This window comes from Eulemur rufifrons, chromosome 11 (genome assembly GCF_041146395.1).
Source record: "Eulemur rufifrons isolate Redbay chromosome 11, OSU_ERuf_1, whole genome shotgun sequence".
Taxonomy (NCBI): Eukaryota; Metazoa; Chordata; class Mammalia; order Primates; family Lemuridae; genus Eulemur; species Eulemur rufifrons.
Window position 1 is genome coordinate 9,742,389 of NC_090993.1, and position 22,662 is coordinate 9,765,050.

Sequence of the window (22,662 nt, forward strand, 5' to 3'; positions counted from 1 at the left end):
ATCTCTGTCATCAAGCGGGAAGTCCCACTAGTATTCCTCCCCCGTGTTTCCAAAACACGGAAATTCCGCAGCGTGGCGTTTGCATTTGCGATTCACAGGGCGCTGACGCCCCTTCTCCATCCAGACAGCTGCAGGTACAAGTTTTTTCGTATTTCAAAATATCTTCAAACACGCTCTTCAAACACCCCGCCACGGATGGTCGTTATCATTAATGTAATGTTAACAATGATATTTAAAGAGGAGTAAAAAGTTGAGCAAAGTGTCAAAAAAGAAACAAAAAATAACAGTAGGATTCCTGATGGTTAGCCACAAAAATCAACGTTTTATTGAAGTATAACATAACACACAGAAAAGTGCCCACGTCGAAAGCACACATCTCCAAGAATTTTCACAAACTGAACACACCCAGGTACCTGGCAGCCAGATCAAGAAACAGAACATTCTAGAAGGTTCCCCTTACGCACCCTTCTGGTAACTAGCCCCTTGAGAGTAACTACTCCTCCTGCCTGCAACAGCCCAGATTAGTTTTGCTGGGTTTTGTACTTCATATACATGGAATCACGGGGGTGCTCTTGCCGTATCTCACTGGACACGAGGTTTGTGGGGTGCACACCACGCTGTGGGGTGTGGCTACAGACCATCCATCCTCATTGCTATGTGGGATTCCACCACGGGACTGTGCCACGATTTGTTTACCCAGGCAACACGGGCACGTGGGCGCTTTCCAGTCTTAGGTTATTACACATAGTGCTTCTAGGAACATTCTAGGGCTGTTGTTTGGATGAATATATGTACACATCTCTGTTGGGAATACACCTAGGAGTGGAATTGTTACGTCACACACACGGTATTTACATCCAATGCAGGCCGTTTCATGGAACAATAAGGAATTTACTGGACGGAGCTTGGCGGCTCAAAGAATTGACAGAAAACTAGAAGGGAGACGTAGGAAGACGGGTGGAGGTGGAGATAGCTCTGTGGGGCCAAGGAGGGGAGCAGGAATGGTCTCCCCAGACCCTGCCAGCCCTGGACGTTGTTACCAGTGGACACACCATCCCTGCAGCCTGCTGTCCCTACCTGGATACCTCCCCTGCCGGATGACTGCCACCCCTGGGCCACCGCAGCTTCCAAGAAACGAGTCTCAGCACCCTGTCATCTCTGTGTCACTTGTTCCGGGCTCACAGCCCCAAGCAGGGGAGTCCAGTTGGTCCACCCCAGGTCACTACCACTGCCTGGCTGGTACAGGGCCGGAAGGGGGTGTCCCTGAGAGACAGGGACTATCCCCCCAACCTCAGCTTCCACAGGGGGAGGTAGGAACTGCATCCCACTGAGTTTGGACCTAAGGGGTGACGTCCCCCCTAACAGGAGGAGATGGCAGATGCTGGACAGCCAAGCTGAAAACACAACACGACAACTGTCCCCCGCAGCTACACTCCATCGAGCAAGCGGGCTTTATGTCACTCATCTTCCACTGATTGTTAGAAGGGGAGGGGACTCATTCACATGTGTGTGTATCTCGTGCTGAAGCCGTGTGCGTGAACCGGCACTCAGGAATCCCTTTAGGAGGGGCGACCCACAAAAAATGCCATAGGTTTGGAAGGGAGAGGTGTAGTAAAAGGACAGAAAAGCGTCTCACAGGGGAGGGTGAGGAAGAAAAGGAAAAAGAGAGAACAAAGGGAAACTGAACATGCAGGGACAGGAACAGTAAAGACAAAGAGAGAAGGTTTGGTGAAGCCCTTTTTTCTTGACCCGATTTTGGCACTCTGGGCTGCCCCACCTCCTCGGCTTCTCTGATGTGCTTTAAGGGATTGTGCTTTGTTTCATCAGCTTAGTGACGGTGACGTGGACCACGGAATAAAGAGATCCTGGTCCTAAACCAAACGATAGAAGGATCTGAAGTGTCAAGCATCACATCCAGCGGACAATTCGGCTATAGTTTGAGCAACAGCTTCCTAACGACACCGGCATTATCCATGAGCTCTAACGAAACTAAGGACAGGTTTCAACAAAAGCAGCAAGGAATGAAAATGTGCTAAAGCCATTTATGAGAGTGGCAAGTCATTCATTTATCTGAAATTAGATTTGCCTCTTTGCAGCCAATTTCATACTCTTCATCCAACTGAACCGTCCAATCTTTGCACTCATGCATTCTTCCCTGTATTAGAGGGTGGCAGTTAGTACACTTATTTGTTTTAAATGATAATCAGGGCTTTCATCTAGGCAGCATCTCCCCTTTTCCTCCCAGACAGAGAGGCAGGAGGAGTAATTACCATTGTCCCCGATTTGTAGGTTAGAACATTTCAGGCACACAATGGCCTGCCCTGTGCCATACAGCAAGGCTCTGTCAGGACCAGGGAGAGAGGCAGTTCCCAAACACATGGCATAGAACAAATTTAGACAAAGAGCTCTCTGCCCCCACGGTTTATTCTCCTCTTACATTGGGGGTGGCGTGAGTTTGGTTTAGGCGTGGTCTGCAGGGTGATCTCGGATAATCCCACAGCTAATTCGTGGATGTCCGGCCTCCCCCTGGGGGCATCTATATATCATCTTCCATAAACCGCCAGAGACAGGCTCGACGGGCCTCCTCCTGGCCAAGGTGGGAAGAGAAGTGTGCCGCGAGTGGACCCCGGGTCGGTACAGCAAAGATGTTCGCATCCCAGTGTATAGTTAGGATTGTTTGCGGCTGTCCCTACCTGCAAACAGGTAGCGTAGCTCAGGGGTTCGGGGAGGGCTCTAGGGCCAGACTGCCTGTACCCAAGTCCCAGCTTCCCTGCTTACTATCTGTAACCTCAGTCAAACTACATAATCTCTCTGTGCCTCAGTTTCCCCTTGCTCGAAAACAGACATGCACTAATGCTATTTATTGTTGGAGGATTAAATACCTTAATACACATCAGTGCTCAGAGCAGTGGTGGCACACAGTGAGCCGCGGTCACCACGACTCACTCCTGCAGGGAAGGGGCTGCCCTGGTCAAACCCCAGGGGGACCAGTGCTGTGTCCGGAACAGGCTCTTGTGAATGCAGCCCATGTTGGGACCACTGAGTAAGAGCCAGGAGAGGAGGGAGCAGGAAGAAGTGGCATTTGGAAAGGGGAGATGGCACCCGCAGGTCTGGCTGCAACACACACACATCAGTGCACGTTCATGGCCAAGTTGATTACAATGTCCGCCCAACACCTATGTTTGTGGAAGGGCCACCGTCAAAGGGGTCAACAGGGACCACCAGGGCCTGGGTCACATGGCCCCGGGAAGACACCGTTCTGAAAACCATTCCAATCCTTTGGGTTGTTTCCTTTTTAATAGGATGAGGAAAAGGCAGGAAAGAGAAAACTTCCACAGCTGCTTCCTCCAGGAGGGAGGTGGAAACTTTACGTGCCTATTTCAGTTGGTCAAAATGCTCTAATTTGATACGGAATTAAATGGGGGATATTTGGGTACAGTTTTTCTTTGCAGTAAGTTAAACCCCGAAATGTATTAACATGATACATTTAAGCTTGGGAATTGATGTTTAAACCCTTACATCCATACTTATTTTTACATGGCATATTTGTTAGTGGGCTATAAAAATGTCTGTTTTCTCTGCCAATAATGAAAATAACATGAAAATGAAAAGAATAGAAATGAAATCGAATGCCACGAACAAAACAAGTGAGAAAACGGGACAAGGCCCGGCCACCAGGGGTTGGGCAGGGCTGGGTGTGGGTGGCGCTCCCTGGGGCTTAGAGCATGCACGGTCTCTACGGGGGACTTTTAGGGATGGAAAAGGAGACATTTTCACCGCAAATGGAGTTAGAGAATGGTACAGAAGAACTTCTTCTCTCGAAAGGGGTTTTCTGACGCAGGCACTGGAATGATCAGAGGGTCTTCCCGCACGTGGGCTTCACAGTAGGCCAGGAGGTCCGCGGCTGCCTGGGAGACCTGCGGGGACACAGAGCACAGGCACCTGGTTACAGGCCACATCGCAGAGCGGGGCTGGCAGAGAGATGTCCATGAAGAGAGGGGACAAGCCCAAGGACAGGCTATATTGTGTGCACAGCCAATGACAGGGCCACGCCTTGGCTGGAGAGATGGGGTTTGTGCAAACCCAAGGGACAGTTTGAAGCACGCCTCCAAGGCAGTGCGGCCACCCTAGGATGGCAGGTCGGTGTCTGGAGAGCACTGAGGTCCAGCAGGAAGGACCAGATGACCTCGTGGGACTCTCAATCAGGTGAGAAGAGGCTCCAGGCCGGTAGCCTCACAATGACTCTTCTAAATCATTTCTGGAAGAAAAAAGCAGAATGCAGCCCCCAGCCAACCAATGTGATCATATTTATTATTAATATTAGTTTTCCTGCAATCCACTCTCACTGCTGAGAGAGAGAGAGAGAGAGAGAGATGTCATCCTCTTCAGTAGAACATATATTTAGCCATGTTTGATATGCACACGTTTTCACGTGGGGTGGCCACTCTCCTGCAGAGAATTGCTCCTGACCAGAAAGTTCTTCCCCTTCCACTTCCTTCCAGGCTTATCTTAAGCCTGCTGGTGCACGGCAGTGGTGCGTGGGATCGTCTGCAAGCTCAAGTCCAGAGGAAGAGCTGGGTGGGAGAGCGAGGGGTGCCGAGAAGCATTCGCTGGGAGGAAGACGAAGTTACCAGCTGATTTCACTCGTGGTCTGTGTCATGCGCTTGGCAAATGAATGGCCTCTGCGCTAACTCGTCCCGCCAATTAGGCTGTTCTGCCTGCGAGCGCTTATTACAAGCTTACAGGCAGCGGTAAGTACATAGCAGTCAAATGAAATCTTTTTAGTACATTCAATGTCTACATCTTCTCCAGAATGATAAAAACACTCCACAAATGAATACAAAAAAAAAATGTTTCAAAGCCTCCAGCCATACAAGCACACACGTTCCCTTTTGAGTTTTAAAAACTGGCTCATCTTTCAACATTTGACAGAGGTGGTTCTTCTGATTTCCAGCCCAGACCCAACTGCTTTAGCGATGGCTAGAAATAATTCCAGCAGAGAGGCAGAATGCGTTTTCTTCCTCAAATAAATCAACTCGAAGTTGAGCGATGAGTCCATCCAGATGCCGACAAAGCCTACACTCGTTGGGAATGCGGAGTGGAACAAGAGGGCTTCTAGTTCCACCTCCATCCCTAAGCCTGAGCTTCACTTCCCTCATCTGTAAAATTCAGGACAGTTAGATTTCTCCAAGATTCATTTCACTCTACATAGTCTATGACTCTACATTCAATAGCACCACGGCTGGTATTTTAGATCCTAAATAAATGTTATGTTGAGTTGACTGGGAGTGTTTGAAGTGTGCAATGGTCTACAGGACACCCATAGAGTTATTTCCCAGCTGGGCGGAGGCCCAGGGGAAGACCAAGCCTGCAGGGGACCCATGAAGCCACCACAAGGGACCAGAGCACAGGAGCAGGAAGCGGACACCAAGGCCCAGACACACGGAGAACTGGAATCACACAGTGAGTGCTGCAGCGCGTGGGTGTTGGCTTGGAGGACTGGGCCCTGCATACGGCGTGCTCGCTGCCACCTTCTGAATGCAAGCCAGCTGCTGTCCCCAACTGCCTTAGTCATGACCTTCTTCGTCTCCACTCCCCGCTTTTCACCACGTCCAATGGTGCAGAGGCTGCTGGGTCTCCGTGTGGCCACCGTGTTAGGACAGCCTCTGAATGCATCTAGGAGTGGCCTTCGCTGCTGCCCAGGCCAGCGCCACAAAGGGCTGCAGTGTTGGAACCGCCTTCCTCCTCCAGAGCCACCGTCCTCCTGGATCTGCGGGTCCCTGTCCCCGACTTCAGTGAGCTCTTCTAGGAGCTTCATCTCAGGATGTCGAGCCTGACTGTCAGCTTTCTCCAGTTTTCTAGTTTTCACTTTCTCATCTACTTCTTTTTTTTTTTTTTTTGGACATGCTCCAATTTATTCTGAATTCTCTACAAACCTTATTATCTCACTCAGGAAATATTTACTGAGTATCTACCTTTTAGCTAATTGAGAGGATGCAAGGGAAAGAACACGGCAAGATTTCTGCCCTCTAGAAGATCTCAGGAGGTGGCTGCATAAAACCATAACAAAAATAGTAGCTAACATTTATTGAGGGCTTATGATGTGCCAGGCACTGTACTAAATACATCAGATGTATGACTTCATTAAATTCTTCCGGTAAGTACTATTCTTATTTATTTATTTATAATTGACAAATAAAAATTGAATGTATTTATGGTGTACAACATGCTGTTTTGATAAGTGTCTGCATTGTGGAATGGCTAAATCGAGCTAATTACATCCCTTACCTCACATACTTATTTTTTGGTGGCGAAAACATGTAAAATCTACTCTCTTCACCATTTTCAAGTATTCCTGATAAGTACTATTCTTAAGGCCACTTTACAGATGAGGAAACTGAGGCACAAAGGTTAAGGTCACACATCCACTAAGAGAGGAAGCCAGAATTTGAAACTAAGTAGTCCATACTATACAGAATCTATACTCTACAGAATCTATACAGAATCTACACTCTATACACAATCTATACAGAATCTACACTCTATACAGAATCTATACAGAATCTACACTCTATACATAACCTATACAGAATCTACATTCTATACACAATCTATACAGAATCTACACTCTATACACAATCTATACAGAGTCTACACTCTATACAGAATCTATATAGAATCTACACTCTATAGAGAATCTATACAGACTCTATACTCTATACAGAATCTGTACCCTATACAGAACCTACACAGAATCTATCTCTACACAGAATCTACACCCAGCCACTATGCTACAGCAGCTGCCTTATTAACTGGTGTGAGAAATGTGATTCTCAAATGGACTGGAATGTTCTCATCTGCCTGTTCTGCACACAAGAGGAGAGATCCTTGTAGACCAACTACCTGGGAACTCACACGACCAGAAGACGAGTCTTGCACCTAAAGTTTCTTAGGTCATTTCATTTACTCTAGGGACAGGAAGTGTCCTCAGCGGGGACTCACTCCCTCCTCCCCAGCCCTGAGAAGTGCTGGGATGGACGCTGCCACTGTGGCCTCCCAAACTCTCCTGCCTCTCAGCTGTGGCCCGTTAATCCACTTCTACCTACGCATCCAATCCAACCAGTCAGCAGCTGGCTTGCCGAATTATCGCGACAGCTGCCTTCCCCTTGATCATTTGACTCGTGCAGGTGGTTATTAACATCCATTGTGGGTGGATTGGACTCGTTTAATTCTCTGAAATACCCTCAAGGGGGCATCTCCTGGGGCAGCTGCTCCGTCAACCGGTACATGAGGGCCATGACATTCGAAGACGGGGCTCGAAAAATGTTGGGGCTTTGAGGGATGGCCCAGTAGAGGAGAGATGGGGCTGGGCCCACGTTCCCTCTCCTGCAGAGTGTTTTCTTCCCTTACAGCCTAGCGCCGCAGCACCCAGCAATAATGCTGTTAACGTCCGGCTGTGCCGGTTCTAAGCAGGTCTAATCTAGGACACTGTACTTAATGCCACAATTTTTCTTTCAAGAAAATTTCTTGAAATTTTGCTCTTAGATTGTCTCCTTTTGTTGTCTGAAGAGCACACTTGCGTTTGCTCGGTTCTAACTGTACTCCTCCGGCTGGCTGAGTCTACGCAGCTGCACCCTAGGCACGCAAACGTAAGGAAGCCAGGATTAGTGCTGAGTAATCGGTGTCCAGTTTAAGACCAAATGTGTGGATCTGGGCTGGTTTCATGCAAAATTAATTTCCTAGATCACTCAGGATTATAGAAATGTAGCACGGTAAAGGATGGGCCCTCGTGCGCGGCTGTGTCTAACAGAGCGTAAACCATCTCACAGCAAAACAATCAAGGGAGTTTCTCTCCTTAGCCCCTTCCTTTCACATAGTGTCCAAAGTCCTGTACAACCTATATACAAAAGCATCTGAAGTTTATCGTAATGAGATCTGAAATGATAAATATAGGGAATGACTGCCTTAACAAGTCCTCCTATGAAAGGTGCCATCCTGACACATGCCTTAGTATCCAGGCATTAATGAACCTAAACCTGCTCTTTGGACTGAGTGGGGGGAGGTTCTTAATCAGCCTTAGATTTATTCTTATGGTTGCAGGTTTCCTTCGACATGTATAAAACATGGATTGCAGATGTTGCCGGATCCCACAAAAACATCTGCTACCTTTGAAACATAAAATAGATAGTTTGCTTTCAAAGAGAAAATTTTATTCTAGTAGGAAATCGAAAACTCCCTTACTGTTTGTGCCTTCTTTTTTTTTTTTTTTGAGACAGAGTCTCATTCTGTTGCCCAGGCTAGAGTGAGTGCCGTGGCGTCAGCCTAGCTCACAGCAACCTCAAACTCCTGAGCTCAAGCGATCCTCCTGTCTCAGCCTCCCGAGTAGCTGGGACTACAGGCATGCACCACCATGCCCAGCTAATTTTTTCTATATATATTTTTTAGCTGTCCATATAATTTCTTTCTATTTTTAGTAGAGATGGGGTCTCGCTCTTGCTCAGGCTGGTCTCGAACTCCTGAGCTCAAACGATCCGCCCACCTCGGCCTCCCAGAGTGCTAGGATTACAGGCGTGAGCCACCGCGCCCGGCCTTTTTTTTTTTTTTTTTTTTTTTTTTGAGACAGAGTCTCGCTTTGTTGCCCGGGCTAGAGTGAGTGCCGTGGTGTCAGCCTAGCTCACAGCAACCTCAAACTCCTGGGCTTAAGCAATCCTTCTGCCTCAGCCTCCCGAGTAGCTGGGACTACAGGCATGCGCCACCATGCCCGGCTAATTTTTTCTATATATATTTTAGTTGGCCAGATAATTTCTTTCTATTTTTAGTAGAGACGGGGTCTCGCTCTTGCTCAGGCTGGTCTTGAACTCCTGACCTTGAGTGATCCACCCGCCTCGGCCTCCCAGAGTGCTAGGATTACAGGCGTGAGCCACCACGCCCGGCCTGTTTGTGCCTTCTGATCAAGCCTGAAGTCGGCTTTCCCTCAAGTCTGCTGTGATAAAATGCCCACAGCATCTCCGCACCTGCCCTCCTTAGTATTGAACTGTTTGAGTTACAAGGTAAGAGATGTTGAAAGAATGGGTAGCCTGGGAACAACTGTGGAATTTTACCATTACATCTCACAGTAAAAGAGGTGATTAAAACAGCCCAAGTTAGCACATGATCCTGTTAGTTGCACTATAATTACGAGCTTCAATGATGGGTGAAAATGTTGCAATTACTATAGTCACATTCCATGACAAGACAGATGACATAATTATTATTCTGGCTGTGACACCCACTGCATTTATCCTTTTCATCTAAAGTAGAGAGACCCACACTGATTTCTCAGCAATCCTTGTCTATTTAACAATACTCCTTGGAATCAATTAAAAACCATCTTTGTTGGTTTTGCCTGTTCATCCCTCTGCCCCAAGAAAACAAAATAGGATTATAGTTAAGAGCACAGCCAGGTTGCAGCCAGTACGGTGCGATGGTATCTTTCACAAGGTCAAATCTGGTGCATGCGCCAGTAGAAGTCACATGATGGGTAACCCTAACGGGAACCTGTGCGCACTATAGTCATACATCTCATCTCTAAATTCTCAGTAAACACTGCAGGGTGAAGCTTTGTGATTTTTTTTCTTCTCACATTGGGAAGTATTTGAGACCAACACATCAGCTCCTAAGGGCCATCTCTAGATACTTCCATACTATGGCTTTCAGTGGATCCCAGTAACTACTTTGTACCGTTCCAGATCAATATAGGAAATTCTCAATCGTGGGTATATGGCCTGTGTGGGGGGGAGGCTTCTGGCCATGGGTGGGTCCTAGGCCACAGGTAACAGCAGTTTAAGAGTGGAGAAAATTATACCCAAAGGTGGAATCCAGAGAGGGGAAGAGTGGAAGATCTGTGTGAATAAAAGTACAGCACAGTAGAGAGTTCCTCTCTGAATTCTGAAGTCAAATGTCCATACTAGTGAACCAGCCACTGTTTGCTACCATCAGCACAAGGCTTTATTTTTTTTTTTCAGATCAAAATTTGATTGCACTTTGGGAAGTAAATCTAAGATGATTTAAAAGAGTTTCAATGTCACCAAGGTAATCTAAGCAAGCGTTGTTCTTACATGGCCTTCAGCACAAGAACAGCAAAGCCCTTCCTTGGCTTGTTTAGAATATGATTGACCCAGACCCACCCTGGACCTTGACTTGACCAAACTCTTTCAACAGATACGTCCTATCTGTCTATCTGGCTTTCAGTTTTGCTATTTCCCAATTTCCCACAAATAAAGCCATAACTCAGTCATTTTGCAAGTTTACCATCCTGGATGAGATGCTTTCAACTCCTGCAATGGGAATAACAACACCGGCTAGTTTGGCGCTGGATGATATAACAGATGCCATTATATATTGCCAAGGTTTGAAAGGGTCCCCCCAAAATCATGTGTCCATCAACAGATGAATAAATACAGAAAATGTGGTGTATATATATATATGCACAATACTATTCAGCCTTTTAAAAAGAAGGAAATTCTGTCATTTGAGAAACTATGGATGAACCTGGAATATATTATATTAAGTGAAATAGGTCAGGCAAAGAAAAATAAATACCATATGATCTCTCCTATATGTGAAATGTACAAAAGTCAAACTCATAGAAACAGAGAGTAAAATAGTGGTTACCAGAGGTGGGGTGGGGCGGAGGTGGGGAGATTGGGGAAATGTTGGTCAAACGACACAAAATTTCAGTTAAATAGGAGAAATAAGTTCAAGAGATCTATTGTACATCATGGTGACCACAGATAATAAAAATATATTACATATTTGAAAATTGCTAAGAGAGTAGATTTTAAGTACTCTCATCACAAAAATAGTGATAAGTATCTGAGGTAATATATATGTTAAATAGCTTGATTTAGCCATTCCATAATATATATATATATCAAAATATCATATTGTATACCATGAATATATACAATTTTTACTTGTCAATTAAAATAAATAATTTTTTTTAACAACCTAAAAAATAACCAGTGTTGGCCAGGATGTGGAGACACTGGAATCCTCGTGCACTGCAGTCGTGATGTAAAATGGCGGAAGCTTCTGTGGAAACCAGTATGACAATTCCTCAAACAGTTTAACATAGAGTTGCCATATAATCCAGTAATCCCACTTCCGGGTCTATACCCAAAAGAACTGAAAACAAGGACTCAAACACATACTTGTACACCTATGTTCATAGCAGCACTATTCACAATAGCCAAAAGGTAGAAACTACCCAAGTACCCATGGATAGATCAATGGAGAAACAAAAGTGGTAGATCCATACAATGGAATATTATTCAGCCATGAAAACGAAGGAAATTCTGACACAACCTACAACATGGGTGGATCGGGAAGATAATATGCTAAGTGAAATAAGCCAGTCACAAAAGGACGAATACTGTGTGATCCTTACATGAGGTACCTTACGATACTTACATGAGGTACCTGGAGAAGTCACATTCATGGAGGCAGAAAGTACAACAGTGGTCGCCCGGGGCTGGGAGAGGGAGGATGAGGAGTTGGTGTTAAATGGGTGTGAGTTTCTGTTTGGGAAGATGGAAAAGTTTTGGACATGGATGGTGGTGATGATTGGTTGTACAATATCTCGAAGGTGCTTAATACTGCTGAATTAAATTATACATTCCAAAATGGTTAAGATAAGAAATTATGTGTTAATATATTTTACCACAATTAAAAAAAATGTTCAAGGTTGCCCAAGCATGAAAAAACCACACATGTCACTATGCAGCTACAGCACAGGCACGGTTCCCCAGGGCCACCCCTCTCCTCAGGCTGCCGTGGGATTATCTCTGCAGTGATGAGACTCTGCCAACTCCGTTTCTGAACCAAATCTGACATGGCTGTCACCAGCCGACACCCTGGGATTAGCACAGCATCTGAATTAGTCTCCAGGGGGCCTCTGAGGGATTTTTGTGACCACACGTCTATAACACCCGTCACCACAGAAGCATGGCTGCCTGTTCCTTTGCGTACTGAGTGACCAACTTGTCCCTGTCTTGGCTTATGACGTCTCTTCCTTCTGTTAGAGACCGTGTGTGCCTAAGTGACTCCTGAAGTTCAGCACACTTCATCCCGGGGGGATCCGCTCACACTGGCCCTTCCTGCTCCAGTATCAGCTCACAACTGCCAGAGGTGTTCTCTGAGCAAGATGGCGGAGACCGTCCCATACATGGCCCTACCCCGGGACCGTGCCAGCGCACAGTGGCTGTGCACGGATGCTGCCCGCCACAGCCCGCACCCTCTCGGCAGCTGTTCTTCCTGTCTTTGCACTGCTGAGCGCTGCTCTCTTTCCTCAATATTTTTCTACACCATTGAGTCTCACCCTGTTTCAGAATTGTTTTCTGCGTGCTAACCTTGCTTCCTCCTCCAGCCTAGAGACCAAGGACTGATACCTAATTTGCAGTTGGTATCAGTATGTGCAAGAATATGCCCCAAATGTATTTCAGAGCCACCTGTTTTGCCCGACTTCCTGCGTGCCTCTAAGTGGCACCTAGAGAATAGGTGGCTTCATCTTGCTTCAGCCGTCCCAGCATGAAGGGACCTGCACTTATCAGCGACATGAACACGGTGCGAGGTGGCTGGCACCTTCTTCACTTTCCCCAAGGGAATATCTGACAAACACATGCATGGCTCAGTGCTTCCCCCGGACAGGAACCCTGTCAAAATATCCGATGCTGTCTAGCCTCGGAGTCACTGTATCAGGCAGAAAAACAGTGATTGATCTCATCGTTAAACTCTCTTTCTTGCTTATCGGCATGACAACGGAGCTAAAAAGGAGCCAAGATGAATTATGAGTCTATTTTTGGCAGCTCCTTACGGAATTCATGCACACTGTGTATTTTGCATCGTTCGAATCCTCGGGCACGCTCAGAACTCGGAAGCAAACATTCATTTGTAAATGTTACAGCTAAGGTTGGCTGGATGCTCTGTTGGGTGACGTGTTAACTCTCACAAGGCTGCTCTGGAAACGGGAGGGCAATTTTGAGCTGAGATCTGGGCAGAGGGCGGGGGCACGCTTACCTTTACCCTGTCCATGCAGGCTTCCATCTTCAGCTGCTCCACAGCTTTGCGGGCTTGGGAGATGCTCGTGGTGCTGTTATTGGACATGCCTTCTTTCATTCTGCTGCCCCTGGAAGCAACCAAAGTCAAAGTCAAAGTCAAAGCAACCAAAGTCAAAGTTAAAGCAACCAAAGTCAAAGTCAAAGCAACCAAAGTCAAAGTCAAAGCAACCAAAATCAAAGTCAAAGTCAAAGCAACCCAAGTCAAAGTTAAAGCAACCAAAGTCAAAGTCAAACTCAAAGCAACCAAAGTCAAAGTTAAAGCAACCAAAGTCAAAGGGTTAGAAGTGCTGCTTTTCCAGGGGTGAGGCAGGACCCTCCCCAAGCTTTCCCCATCTCCCACCTCCTACAGCTTCTTTCAAGCCAGGGAGCGTCTGGGAGCATTTGGTAGAAAACCCTCGTGGGACAAGAGAAGGGCACGCCTCACTAGAGTGCGGGGAGCAAGGGAGACATATGCTTTTGTTTGCAAAGACTTTCTCAGTCCTGGGAAGAGTGAGAACAGATGGTCCCGGAGAGAATTCTTCACCCCACCACCTCCGCAGTGAGGCACACCTGGGCATTTGTAAGGCCATCAATCATTTTCACACATGCTTGCTTGTTCGTTCCTCTAGCAGCCCAAAAAGTTGACAGGACGGTATTAATTTTTGTTTTGTAAATGAAGAAAGCACAAAAATCAGAGCAATCAAGCCAACAGCCAAAGAGTCCACAGCCAACATTTATGGATCCAGAGCCCGAACGCAAAGCTTCAAGGCCTGGCTGAACGTCCTCCCCGCTGTTTCCAGAAGCTTCCCCTAGCAATCTACGGCTCCAATGAATACAATTGCTTTATTATTATTTTAATTTGCTGTACTTCAGAAAAGTTTAAAGACTTTAGGCTGGGAGTTTGTTTTTTCAACAACAACACCCACACACACCCCATCCCAAGCTTTGATTTGCTTTTCTAGAAAGAAACTCTCCCTGACCCAACACATAATGATGCCACATGATTAAGAAAAGACCACTGTAATGTCACCTATGTCACAGAAAGCATATGCTGTAGAGCGCAGTTAGTTACCCCATCTAGCGAGAAACTGCTTTACTAACTACAGTCTCAGAGCTGGGGACTGTGAGCAGAAACACGAGTGACAGCGACTCCCAACAGTGCAGATTGAGGCGCGAGGAGGTCTCGGCCGGGATCTTTTTGTGGTTTGTTTCTGTTTGTACTTCATTTCAGTTTTAGTTTCTTCCCACCTTATGATTGCTGGAATTTTTAAATTAATTTTTTGAGTATGTTTTTATAAAAAGTGAGCAGTTACATGTGTATTTTCTTATTTCTCTTTCTTCCTTACACAAAAAGATAACATTTTGTGTGTGTGTGGCTTTTTTTTTTTGAGACAGAGTGTCGCTTTGTTGCCCTGGCTAGAGCGAGTGCCATGCCGTGGCGTCAGCCCAGCTCACAGCAACCTCCAACTCCTGGGCTCAAGCGATCCTCCTGCCTCAGCCTCCCGAGTAGCTGGGACTACAGGCATGCGCCACCATGCCCGGCTAATTTTTTTCTATATATATTTTTAATTGGCCAGATAATTTCTTTCTATTTTTAGTAGATATGGGGTCTCACTCTTGCTCAGGCTGGTCTCGAACTCCTGACCTCGAACGATCCACCTGCCTCGGCCTCCCAGAGTGCTAGGATTACAGGCGTGAGCCACCGTGTCCAGCCTGTGTGGTATTTTTGAACTTTGCTTTTGCACTTAACAATATATCCTGGAAATTAGTTCACTAATATGTAAAAACATTCACAGATATGTAAAAATGTTCAATAATATATAAAAAAGATGATACTCATTCTTTTTTACAGCTTCATAGTACATTCACAGCTACAGCTCCATTGTGTGGCTAAAGCATGATTTTTTTGATCAATAGATTTATAGGCATTTATGTATTTTCATATTCTTATGGGTATTTCTTCAAGGTAAATTTCTTTAAAAAATTTTTTTTTATTTCAGCATATTACAGGGGTACAAATGTTTAGGTTACACATATTGCCTTTGCTCCACCTGAGTCAGAGCTTCAAGCATGTCCATCCCCTAGATGGTGCCCACCACACCCATTAGGTGTGTATATGCCCACCCCCTCTCCCACCCTCCCATCTGCCCAACACCAAATGAATGTTATTACTATATGTGCACTTAAGTGTTGATCAGTTAATACCAATTTGATGGTGAGTACACGTGGTGCTTGTTTTTCCATTCCTGGGATACTTCACTTAGGAGAATGGGTTCCAGCTCTACCCAGGATAATATAAGAGGTGCTAGATCACGATCCTTTTTTGTGGCTGAGTAGAACTCTATGATACACATATACCACATTTTATTAATCCACTCATGTGTTGATGGGCACTTGGGTTGTTTCCACATCTTTACAATTGTGAATTGTGCTGCTATAAACATTCGAGTACATGGGCTGGGTGCGGTGGCTCACACCTGTAATCCTAGCACTCTGGGAGGCCAAGGCGGGAGGATTGCTTGAGCTCAGGAGTTCAAGACCAGCCTGAGCAAGAGCGAGACCCCGACTCTACTAAAAATAGAAAGAAATTAGCCAAACAACTAAAAATAGAAAAAAATTAGCCGGGCATGGTGGCTCGTGCCTATAGTCCCAGCTACCAGGGAGGCTGAGGCAGGAGGATCGCTTGAGCCCAGGAGTTTGAGGTTGCTGTGAGCTAGGCTGATGCCATGGCACTCTAGCCCAGGCAACAGAGTGAGACTCCATCTCAAAAAAAAAAAAAAAAACAACAACAACAAAAAAAAAAACCAAAAAAACATTCGAGTACAAACGTCTTTTTTATAGAATGTCTTTTGTTCCTTTGGGTAGATGCCCAGTAATGGGATTTCTGGATCAAATGATAGTTCTACTTGTATCTCTTTGAGGTATCTCCATATTACTTTCCACAGAGGTTGTACAAGTTTGCAGTCCCACCCCCCAGTGTATAAGCATTCCTTTCTCTCTTCATCCATGCCAGCATCTATTATTTTTGGACTTTTTAATAAAAGCCATTCTAACAGGGGTAAGGTGGTTTTGATTTGCATTTCCCTGATGATGAGTGACATTGAGCATTTTTTCATACGTTTATTGGTCATTTGCCTATCTTCTTTTGAGAAGCTTCTGTTCATGTCATTTGCCCACTTTTTAATGGGGCTGTTTGGGGGATTTATTTTTGCTGATTTGCTTAAGTTCTTTGTAGATTCTTTTTAATCACCCTTTAACAGTTTGTGACTGTTTTCTCCCATTCTGCAGGTTGTCTATTTGCTCTATTGATCGTTTCCTTAGCTGTGCAAAAGCTTTTTATTTTAATCTAGTCCTATTTATTTGTTTTTGTTGTTACTGCGGTTGCCATTGGGGTCTTCTTCATAAATTGCTGGGATTTTATTGAGAATTTTTGCATCTTATATTCATATATATTCATATATTCATAAGGGATATTTGTCTGTAGTTTTCTTTTTTTGTTGAGTACCTTTTCTAGCTTTGGCACCAGGGTGATGTTGGCTTTGTAAAAGATTTGGGGGAAGATTCCGTCCTTCTTGATGTTGTGGAATAATTCCTGCAGCATAGGCACCAGCTCTTTGTAGGTCTGGTAAAATTCGGGTGGGAAACCATCTGGTCTGCGCCTTTATTTTTTAGGAATGTTTTTTATTTAGCTTTGGGGTGGGCCCACCCTCCCTCTGGGGGCTCCCATAGCTGGGAACTGAGTATCTTCCCCTCAAGGACTCTCATCCCTCCCACATCCCCCCTCAGTCCCGCCACGTCTGTCTGCCCTCCAGCCCACCCAGCCACAGCCACCCCCAGCCAAGACCCCCTAGGCCCAGCCCACAGCCAGGAGCTGTGCTCTTGGGCCTGGTCTCGCCCTGCGACCCTCTCTGTTGATGTTCCCTTCTCTCCTGGCTCCATGCAGTTCCACATTCAGCCTGAACAACACAACCCAGCACTGCCATCACTGTCTCCCACGTTCTCTGCTTGTCTCTCACTTCCTTCTGTCCCTAAAATCCAACTTTATAAGGATCCAACTCCTGCCCCTCTCCACCCACACCAAGGGGTGCTCAGCACTGTGGGAGAGACTCCCCAAAACTCTGGCTAGCAGATGTTTACTTTCCAGCCTTAGTAGGGTCCTCACAGCTACCTGGCAAGATGATCCCTTGTCCCAAATCATCTCTCCCCCGCTTTGTCCTCCTGTTCCAGCCTTCATCACCCCCTCGCCGCCTCTGTCCTTTCATGCTTAGCAGAGGACCTCAGCCCCTCTGCCTGCAGAGAAAGGCCATTAGGACAAAACCTGCCTTAATGCTCCCTGCTCCACCTACAGCTGCTCTGTGCCCACATCCATCCCCGCCTCCTCTGCACCAGAGCCTGCTGGTGACCCACCCATGGTGGCTCCAACACTCACTGTCTCTGCCAGCAGAGCCCGTCTTCCTCTCCAGAGACTGACGATGCCAGACGCTCACCTTCTTGCCTCCCTTGCAGTAGGGCCAGAGCATGTGACTTTGCCCTAATCAGTGCGACACCAGGGGAAGTCTGCAGGGAACGTGTAGGGAAGGTTTTTCTCCCCAGTCGAGGCATGAGGGGAGAACCCCTGGTTTTGGTTGCCTTGAATGAGTTTTGTCCAGAGCTGCAAGAGGAGAATCAGCCACAGACAGGGTCAAGGGACTCCTAGGGACACTGCCGCAGAGCCCTGTGCTGGATGGGTCCTGGAAGGCCTAGCTCTGATCCTTGCAATTGAGAGCACATTCCTCACAGTTCAGGCCGCATTTGTTGGGTCATCTGTCACCTGCAGCTGAGAGCATCTTCTTCTCCAAGGCTAACACTTTACAAGTCCCCTTTCTGAAGGTCCTGCCCTGCCACTCACCCCCTGTCCTGTAACGTCTGTGTCTCTGGATTCCCTCAACTCAGCACATAAAATATACTTATGTCTTTTTCATCTGACCACCTTAACACAACACAGAAAACCCTCTCTCCCCTCAGTCTCACTCAAGAAGGCGGTGGGGAGGAGAGTAACTAGAGAGTCCCACTAAGTGGCCCTCGGTAAGCGAACGAAGAGATGCTAACACGAGGACAGAAGGGCTCCCCTCCGTCCATGGGACAGAAGAGCCTGCTCTGCCACCTCTGCTCTGCTCTGCTGCCCCCAGCCGTCCCCGATTCCACTCCAGGGCAGTCACCCTTGCTGCCATCACTGATCCTTGAGCTGTTTCATGTGTGCATGCGTGTTCTCTCTCTCCAGGGGGCCAATCCGGTTTCTCACAGCACGCATACCTGGGATCCACGCCGTGACCCCGCACACCTGGGCGTCTGTATTTTACAGCCTCGCAAGGTGATTCTGGCACGCACCCAAGGTGGAGCGTCACGGCTGGCTGTGAGCCATTTCCACTTTCTTGCCAGTGGCTACAGAGCACTGAACCTGAAGGGACCAGCCAGCTTAGACCGCAGGGTCGGGGTGGGGGTGGTGCTCACCGACCTCCCCTTGTCACAGCAAGTGGCAGAACAAGGACGCTTACCTGAAGAGCATCTCTTTTCCCACGGGCAGGCGCGCACAGCACGGGTCTCCAGCCGAGGCCCAGCAGCCCACAGGGGCGGGCTGGTGTTCTTCCCCGGCTGCCCAAGATGGGCACGTTCACTCACACGCGGAGAGCGTGAGGTGCTGTGATGGCCTGGTCACACCTCAAGGGTCCTGAGAGCTGAGTCTCAGCCAGGCCCCCACACACCTACTCCTGGCAAAGACACCTGCTCTCCAGAGAGAACCTGCTCTTAGACGGGACAAGCCACTCCCCTTACCTGCCAAGGGGCGGCACAGTGACAGGCCTGGGCAGGGGACAGAGGCCGGCACTGGCAGCAGCGGTCAGTCCTCAGATGAGAGGTCGATTCCGAGCTCCCGCTTTGAGGCTCACCTGAAAGCACAAGGAGAGACGTGTCCACAGGTGCAGGGAAAGCCCCCCTTCTGTTGTCCTTGGTGTCCCCTGCTGTCCCGCTCCCCTGGCTGCCTCCCCTCAAGCGCAGCAGCTTTCCCTGCGAGCCTGGGGACTGTCACATCAGACCTCGGGGAGACGAGGAGCTGAAGGCAGGAAGAGACTTCCCAACTCAGGCACGCTGGGAACACAACCTCAAGGCCACAGGCAGCCGAGCCCTGCCAGACAGCACCTGTCCCCGCCAGCCTGCACGACGCCTGGTCGCTCTGCCACGCGTGTGAGCGGTCCTAGCTCCGGCCCAACAGAAACAGTTCACATGTGGTTTCTGATCATAAAAATATACATCCACTGTAGAAAAATGCGACGATAGAGAAAATTATAACAAAGAAAATGAAGACCACTTGTAATGCCTTCTCCCAGAGAGAACGGGTAACATGTTGATGCATATTATTCTTACACAAATTAGAAACAACTTGATTTCGCTCAAAGAACATTTAGCACAGAAGAGCTACTAGATCACACAGCTTATTATAAAAGGCCTCTTGCAGCCCCTTCTCCAGAGAGAGGCGCGTGGCCTCGGCCACCTCCCTCCTTGGTCCGAGTGCCTCGAGAATGGCCAACTGGGACGATGGGCTCGTTCCCCAAGGGTTTTCTAAGAGTCCTGCCCTATAGCGTCCATCTCTGAGGCGTGCCAATGAACTTGGAGTGAAAACAGAAGCCGGGCAGGAATGAGGACAGATGATAGTCCTGTTTCCTTCCTTGGCTAGGGTGGAACCCAAATTTGTTTTGGCTTGAACTTCAGGGGAGACTGTTTGAAGTTGAGCTGGGTATGTATTTCTTGGCCTGTGCTATGGTCTCAATGTTTGTACCCGCCTCCCCCAAATTCACGTGTGGAAATCCTCACCCCCAAGGTGATGATATTAGGAGATGGGGCCTTTGGGAGGTGACTAGGTCATGAGGGTGGGGCCCTCATGAATGGGATTAGTGTCCTTATAAAAGAGGTCTGAGAGAGACCCCTCACCCTTCCTCCATGTGAGGACACAGCAGGAAGGCGCCATGAACCAGGAAGCAGGCCTTCACCAGACACCAAATCTGCCGGCTCCTTGATCTTGGACTTCTCAGCCTCCAGAACTGCGAGGAATAAATGTCTGTTGTTCATGGGCCACCAGTCTGTGGCATTTTGTTACAGCAGCCAGAATGGACTAAGACAGCCTGTTCTGCATTGTGACAAACACCACGTGCCTACTCTTTCAAATGTGATTGTTCCTGTTAGAGCAACTCGTATTTCCATGCTCTGACCCCTAAAAAGTAGTTGCGCTTTTTTAGGGACATGCTCTTGCTCTGTCACCCAGGCTGGAGTGTGGTGGCACGATCATAGTTCACTTTAACCTCAAACTTCTGAGCGCAAGTGATCCTACCACCTCAGCCTCCCAAGTGGCTGGGACCACAGGCACATGGGCCACGAGGCCTGGCTAATTTTAAAATTTTTTACAAAGACAAGGTCTCGCTATGTTGGTCACCAGGCTGGTCTCGAACATCTGGCCTCAAGTGATCCTCCTGCCTTGGCCTCCCGAAGTGTTGGGCTTATAGGTGTGAGCCACGACGCCTGGCTTTCTTTTATTTAAACCCAATTTTTTTTTTTTTTTAAGAGACAGAGTCTTGCTCTCTTGCCCAGGCTGGAGTGCAGTGGCGTGATCATAGCTCACTGTAACCTCAAATTCCTGAGTTGTTGAGTTTTTATGTTGTTTTACCCTAACCTCCTTCCCTGTTTTGTTTTCTCACCTCTCTGTTATTGGAAGGCCCTTTTCTCTTCACCTTGTGAGCAATGCTCTTGGAAACCACCCTGTTTGCAAGTCACTGGTGTTGCAGACACCATGGAATCTCATTGCTGGTAGGTCTCAGCCAAGTGTGGGGGGCCCAGAGCGGTCCTAGCGAGGCAAGGTGAGGGATGGGTGCAATAGGTCCCTCACGCCTCCTCCAACTCCCTCTTGCCCCTAGCATCTTCCAGAGGGAGACAGACAGACAGACAGACACACCTTAGAGGAAGGCCTGCTGAAGGGGGGAGGGGCACAGCCTAAACCCCGCACCCCAGGAAGGTCTAATTCCCGGAGTCTCCCCTGCCCACCCTTCGGGAAGACTACAAACCTGGAGAGGTGGGAGTTGGGGAAGGACCACACAGCTGCGTAACTCCCCTCTCGCATCCTCCTTAGGGAGCCTTAGCCGTGGCCTGCTGGCACTGTGTGTCCCAGGCCCCCTCCGAATGCCGTCCCCTGGCTGCCAACACAGCCAGACCAGCACGCATCCCTCTTCACGCCCCAGCTCTGTTTCGGCTCCAACATCAGACGTGCCCCAGGGAATATTCGCTGTTGGAATAATCCTGCTGATGAAGGTATTCTTTTTTTGTTTGTTTGTTTGAGTGCACCCCTGCGCTCTTTCCCGCTGCATGACCCGGGGCATGGACGTGTCTGCAGCTCAACTTCAACAAGGGCAGGCAAGGACAGCACCTGGGCAGTGCTCCTCCAGGTGTGGACTCGGGACCAGAGGTGTCACTATCCCCGGGAGGCACGTCAGAAATGCAAACGCTTGGCCCACTCAGACCTGACGCACAGAAACTCTGGGAGTGGGAGGGGGCTAACATGCCCTCCAGGTGACTCAGATGCTCAAAAGAGTCTGACAGCCACAGTCCTGGGAAGAAGAGGGAGAAACAAAATAGATGAGGAAGGAGCCCCGAAAACCCGCCTGCAGTGAGCTGCCCTGTTGGCCTGGCTACGCACCTCTGGCCTCCCACAGGAGAGAGAAGTACATTTGTCACTGAAGTTTTGTGACAAAGAGTCATCACAACAGCTTTGCATCTCGCTAACCAACACAGTATGTCAACAGAGGTTACTATATGGAAACACTGCTGCCCTGAAAATGCTTTTCGTTATTTATTTTTTTTTTGAGACAGAGTCTCACTCTGTTGCCTGGACTAGAGTGAGTGCCGTGGCATCAGCCTAGCTCACAGCAACCTCAAACTCCTGGGCTCAAGCAATCCTCCTGCCTCAGCCTCCCGAGTAGCTGGGACTACAGGCATGCACCACCATGCCCGGCTAATTTTTCCATATATATTTTTAGCTGTCCAAATCATTTCTTTCTATTTTTAGTAGAGATGGGGTCTCGCTCTTGCTCAGGCTGGTCTTGACCTCCTGACCTCGAGCGATCCTCCCACCTCGGCCTCCCAGAGTGCTGGGATTACAGGCGTGAGCCACCGCGCCCGGCCTGAAAATGCTTTTAAATCTGAGACAAAAGTACTCATTTAGGAAATTCTGTGTGGGAAACCCAATACAATGAGGCACATGGTTATAGCAAGGACTCCACCTCGTGCAACTGTGGTCACTTCTAGGGTTTAACATGTTACCCTAATGCCAGTCCCCAAGGGAGCACTGCTTTGCACAGAAGTGGAGGAGGTTCTCCCAGCGTTCAGCACAAACATTTGTTTAGGACTCCCCCCTTCCAGCTCTGAGATAAATTGGCTTTGAGCTGTCCCAAGGGTATCCTGTACTGAGTGGATATCTCAGAGCGTCCCCCCGACAACGGAGGTCTCACTGGCTTCGTCACAGGGATCTCAAAGGGACGGGAGACCCTAAGTCACCTGAGAAGTCACA

At 47.9% G+C, this 22,662-nt stretch overlaps 1 protein-coding gene across 3 annotated transcripts in view; it reads right to left on the reverse strand.

Annotated features, from left to right (window-relative positions):
- Positions 1 to 315: 315 nt before the first annotated feature.
- GNG4 (G protein subunit gamma 4) overlaps positions 316 to 22,662 on the reverse strand; it is a 46,069-nt gene continuing 23,722 nt past the window's right edge. For all 3 annotated transcript variants that reach the window (XM_069484706.1, XM_069484705.1, XM_069484704.1), the window contains exons 2-4: positions 18,888 to 19,000; positions 13,057 to 13,165; positions 316 to 3,917 (exon numbers count right to left, since the gene is read on the reverse strand). In XM_069484706.1, coding sequence (XP_069340807.1) covers positions 3,789 to 3,917; positions 13,057 to 13,155 — 228 coding nt within the window. In that variant the 5' untranslated portion in view covers positions 13,156 to 13,165; positions 18,888 to 19,000 and the 3' untranslated portion in view covers positions 316 to 3,788. The remainder of the gene's footprint in view (positions 3,918 to 13,056; positions 13,166 to 18,887; positions 19,001 to 22,662) is intronic.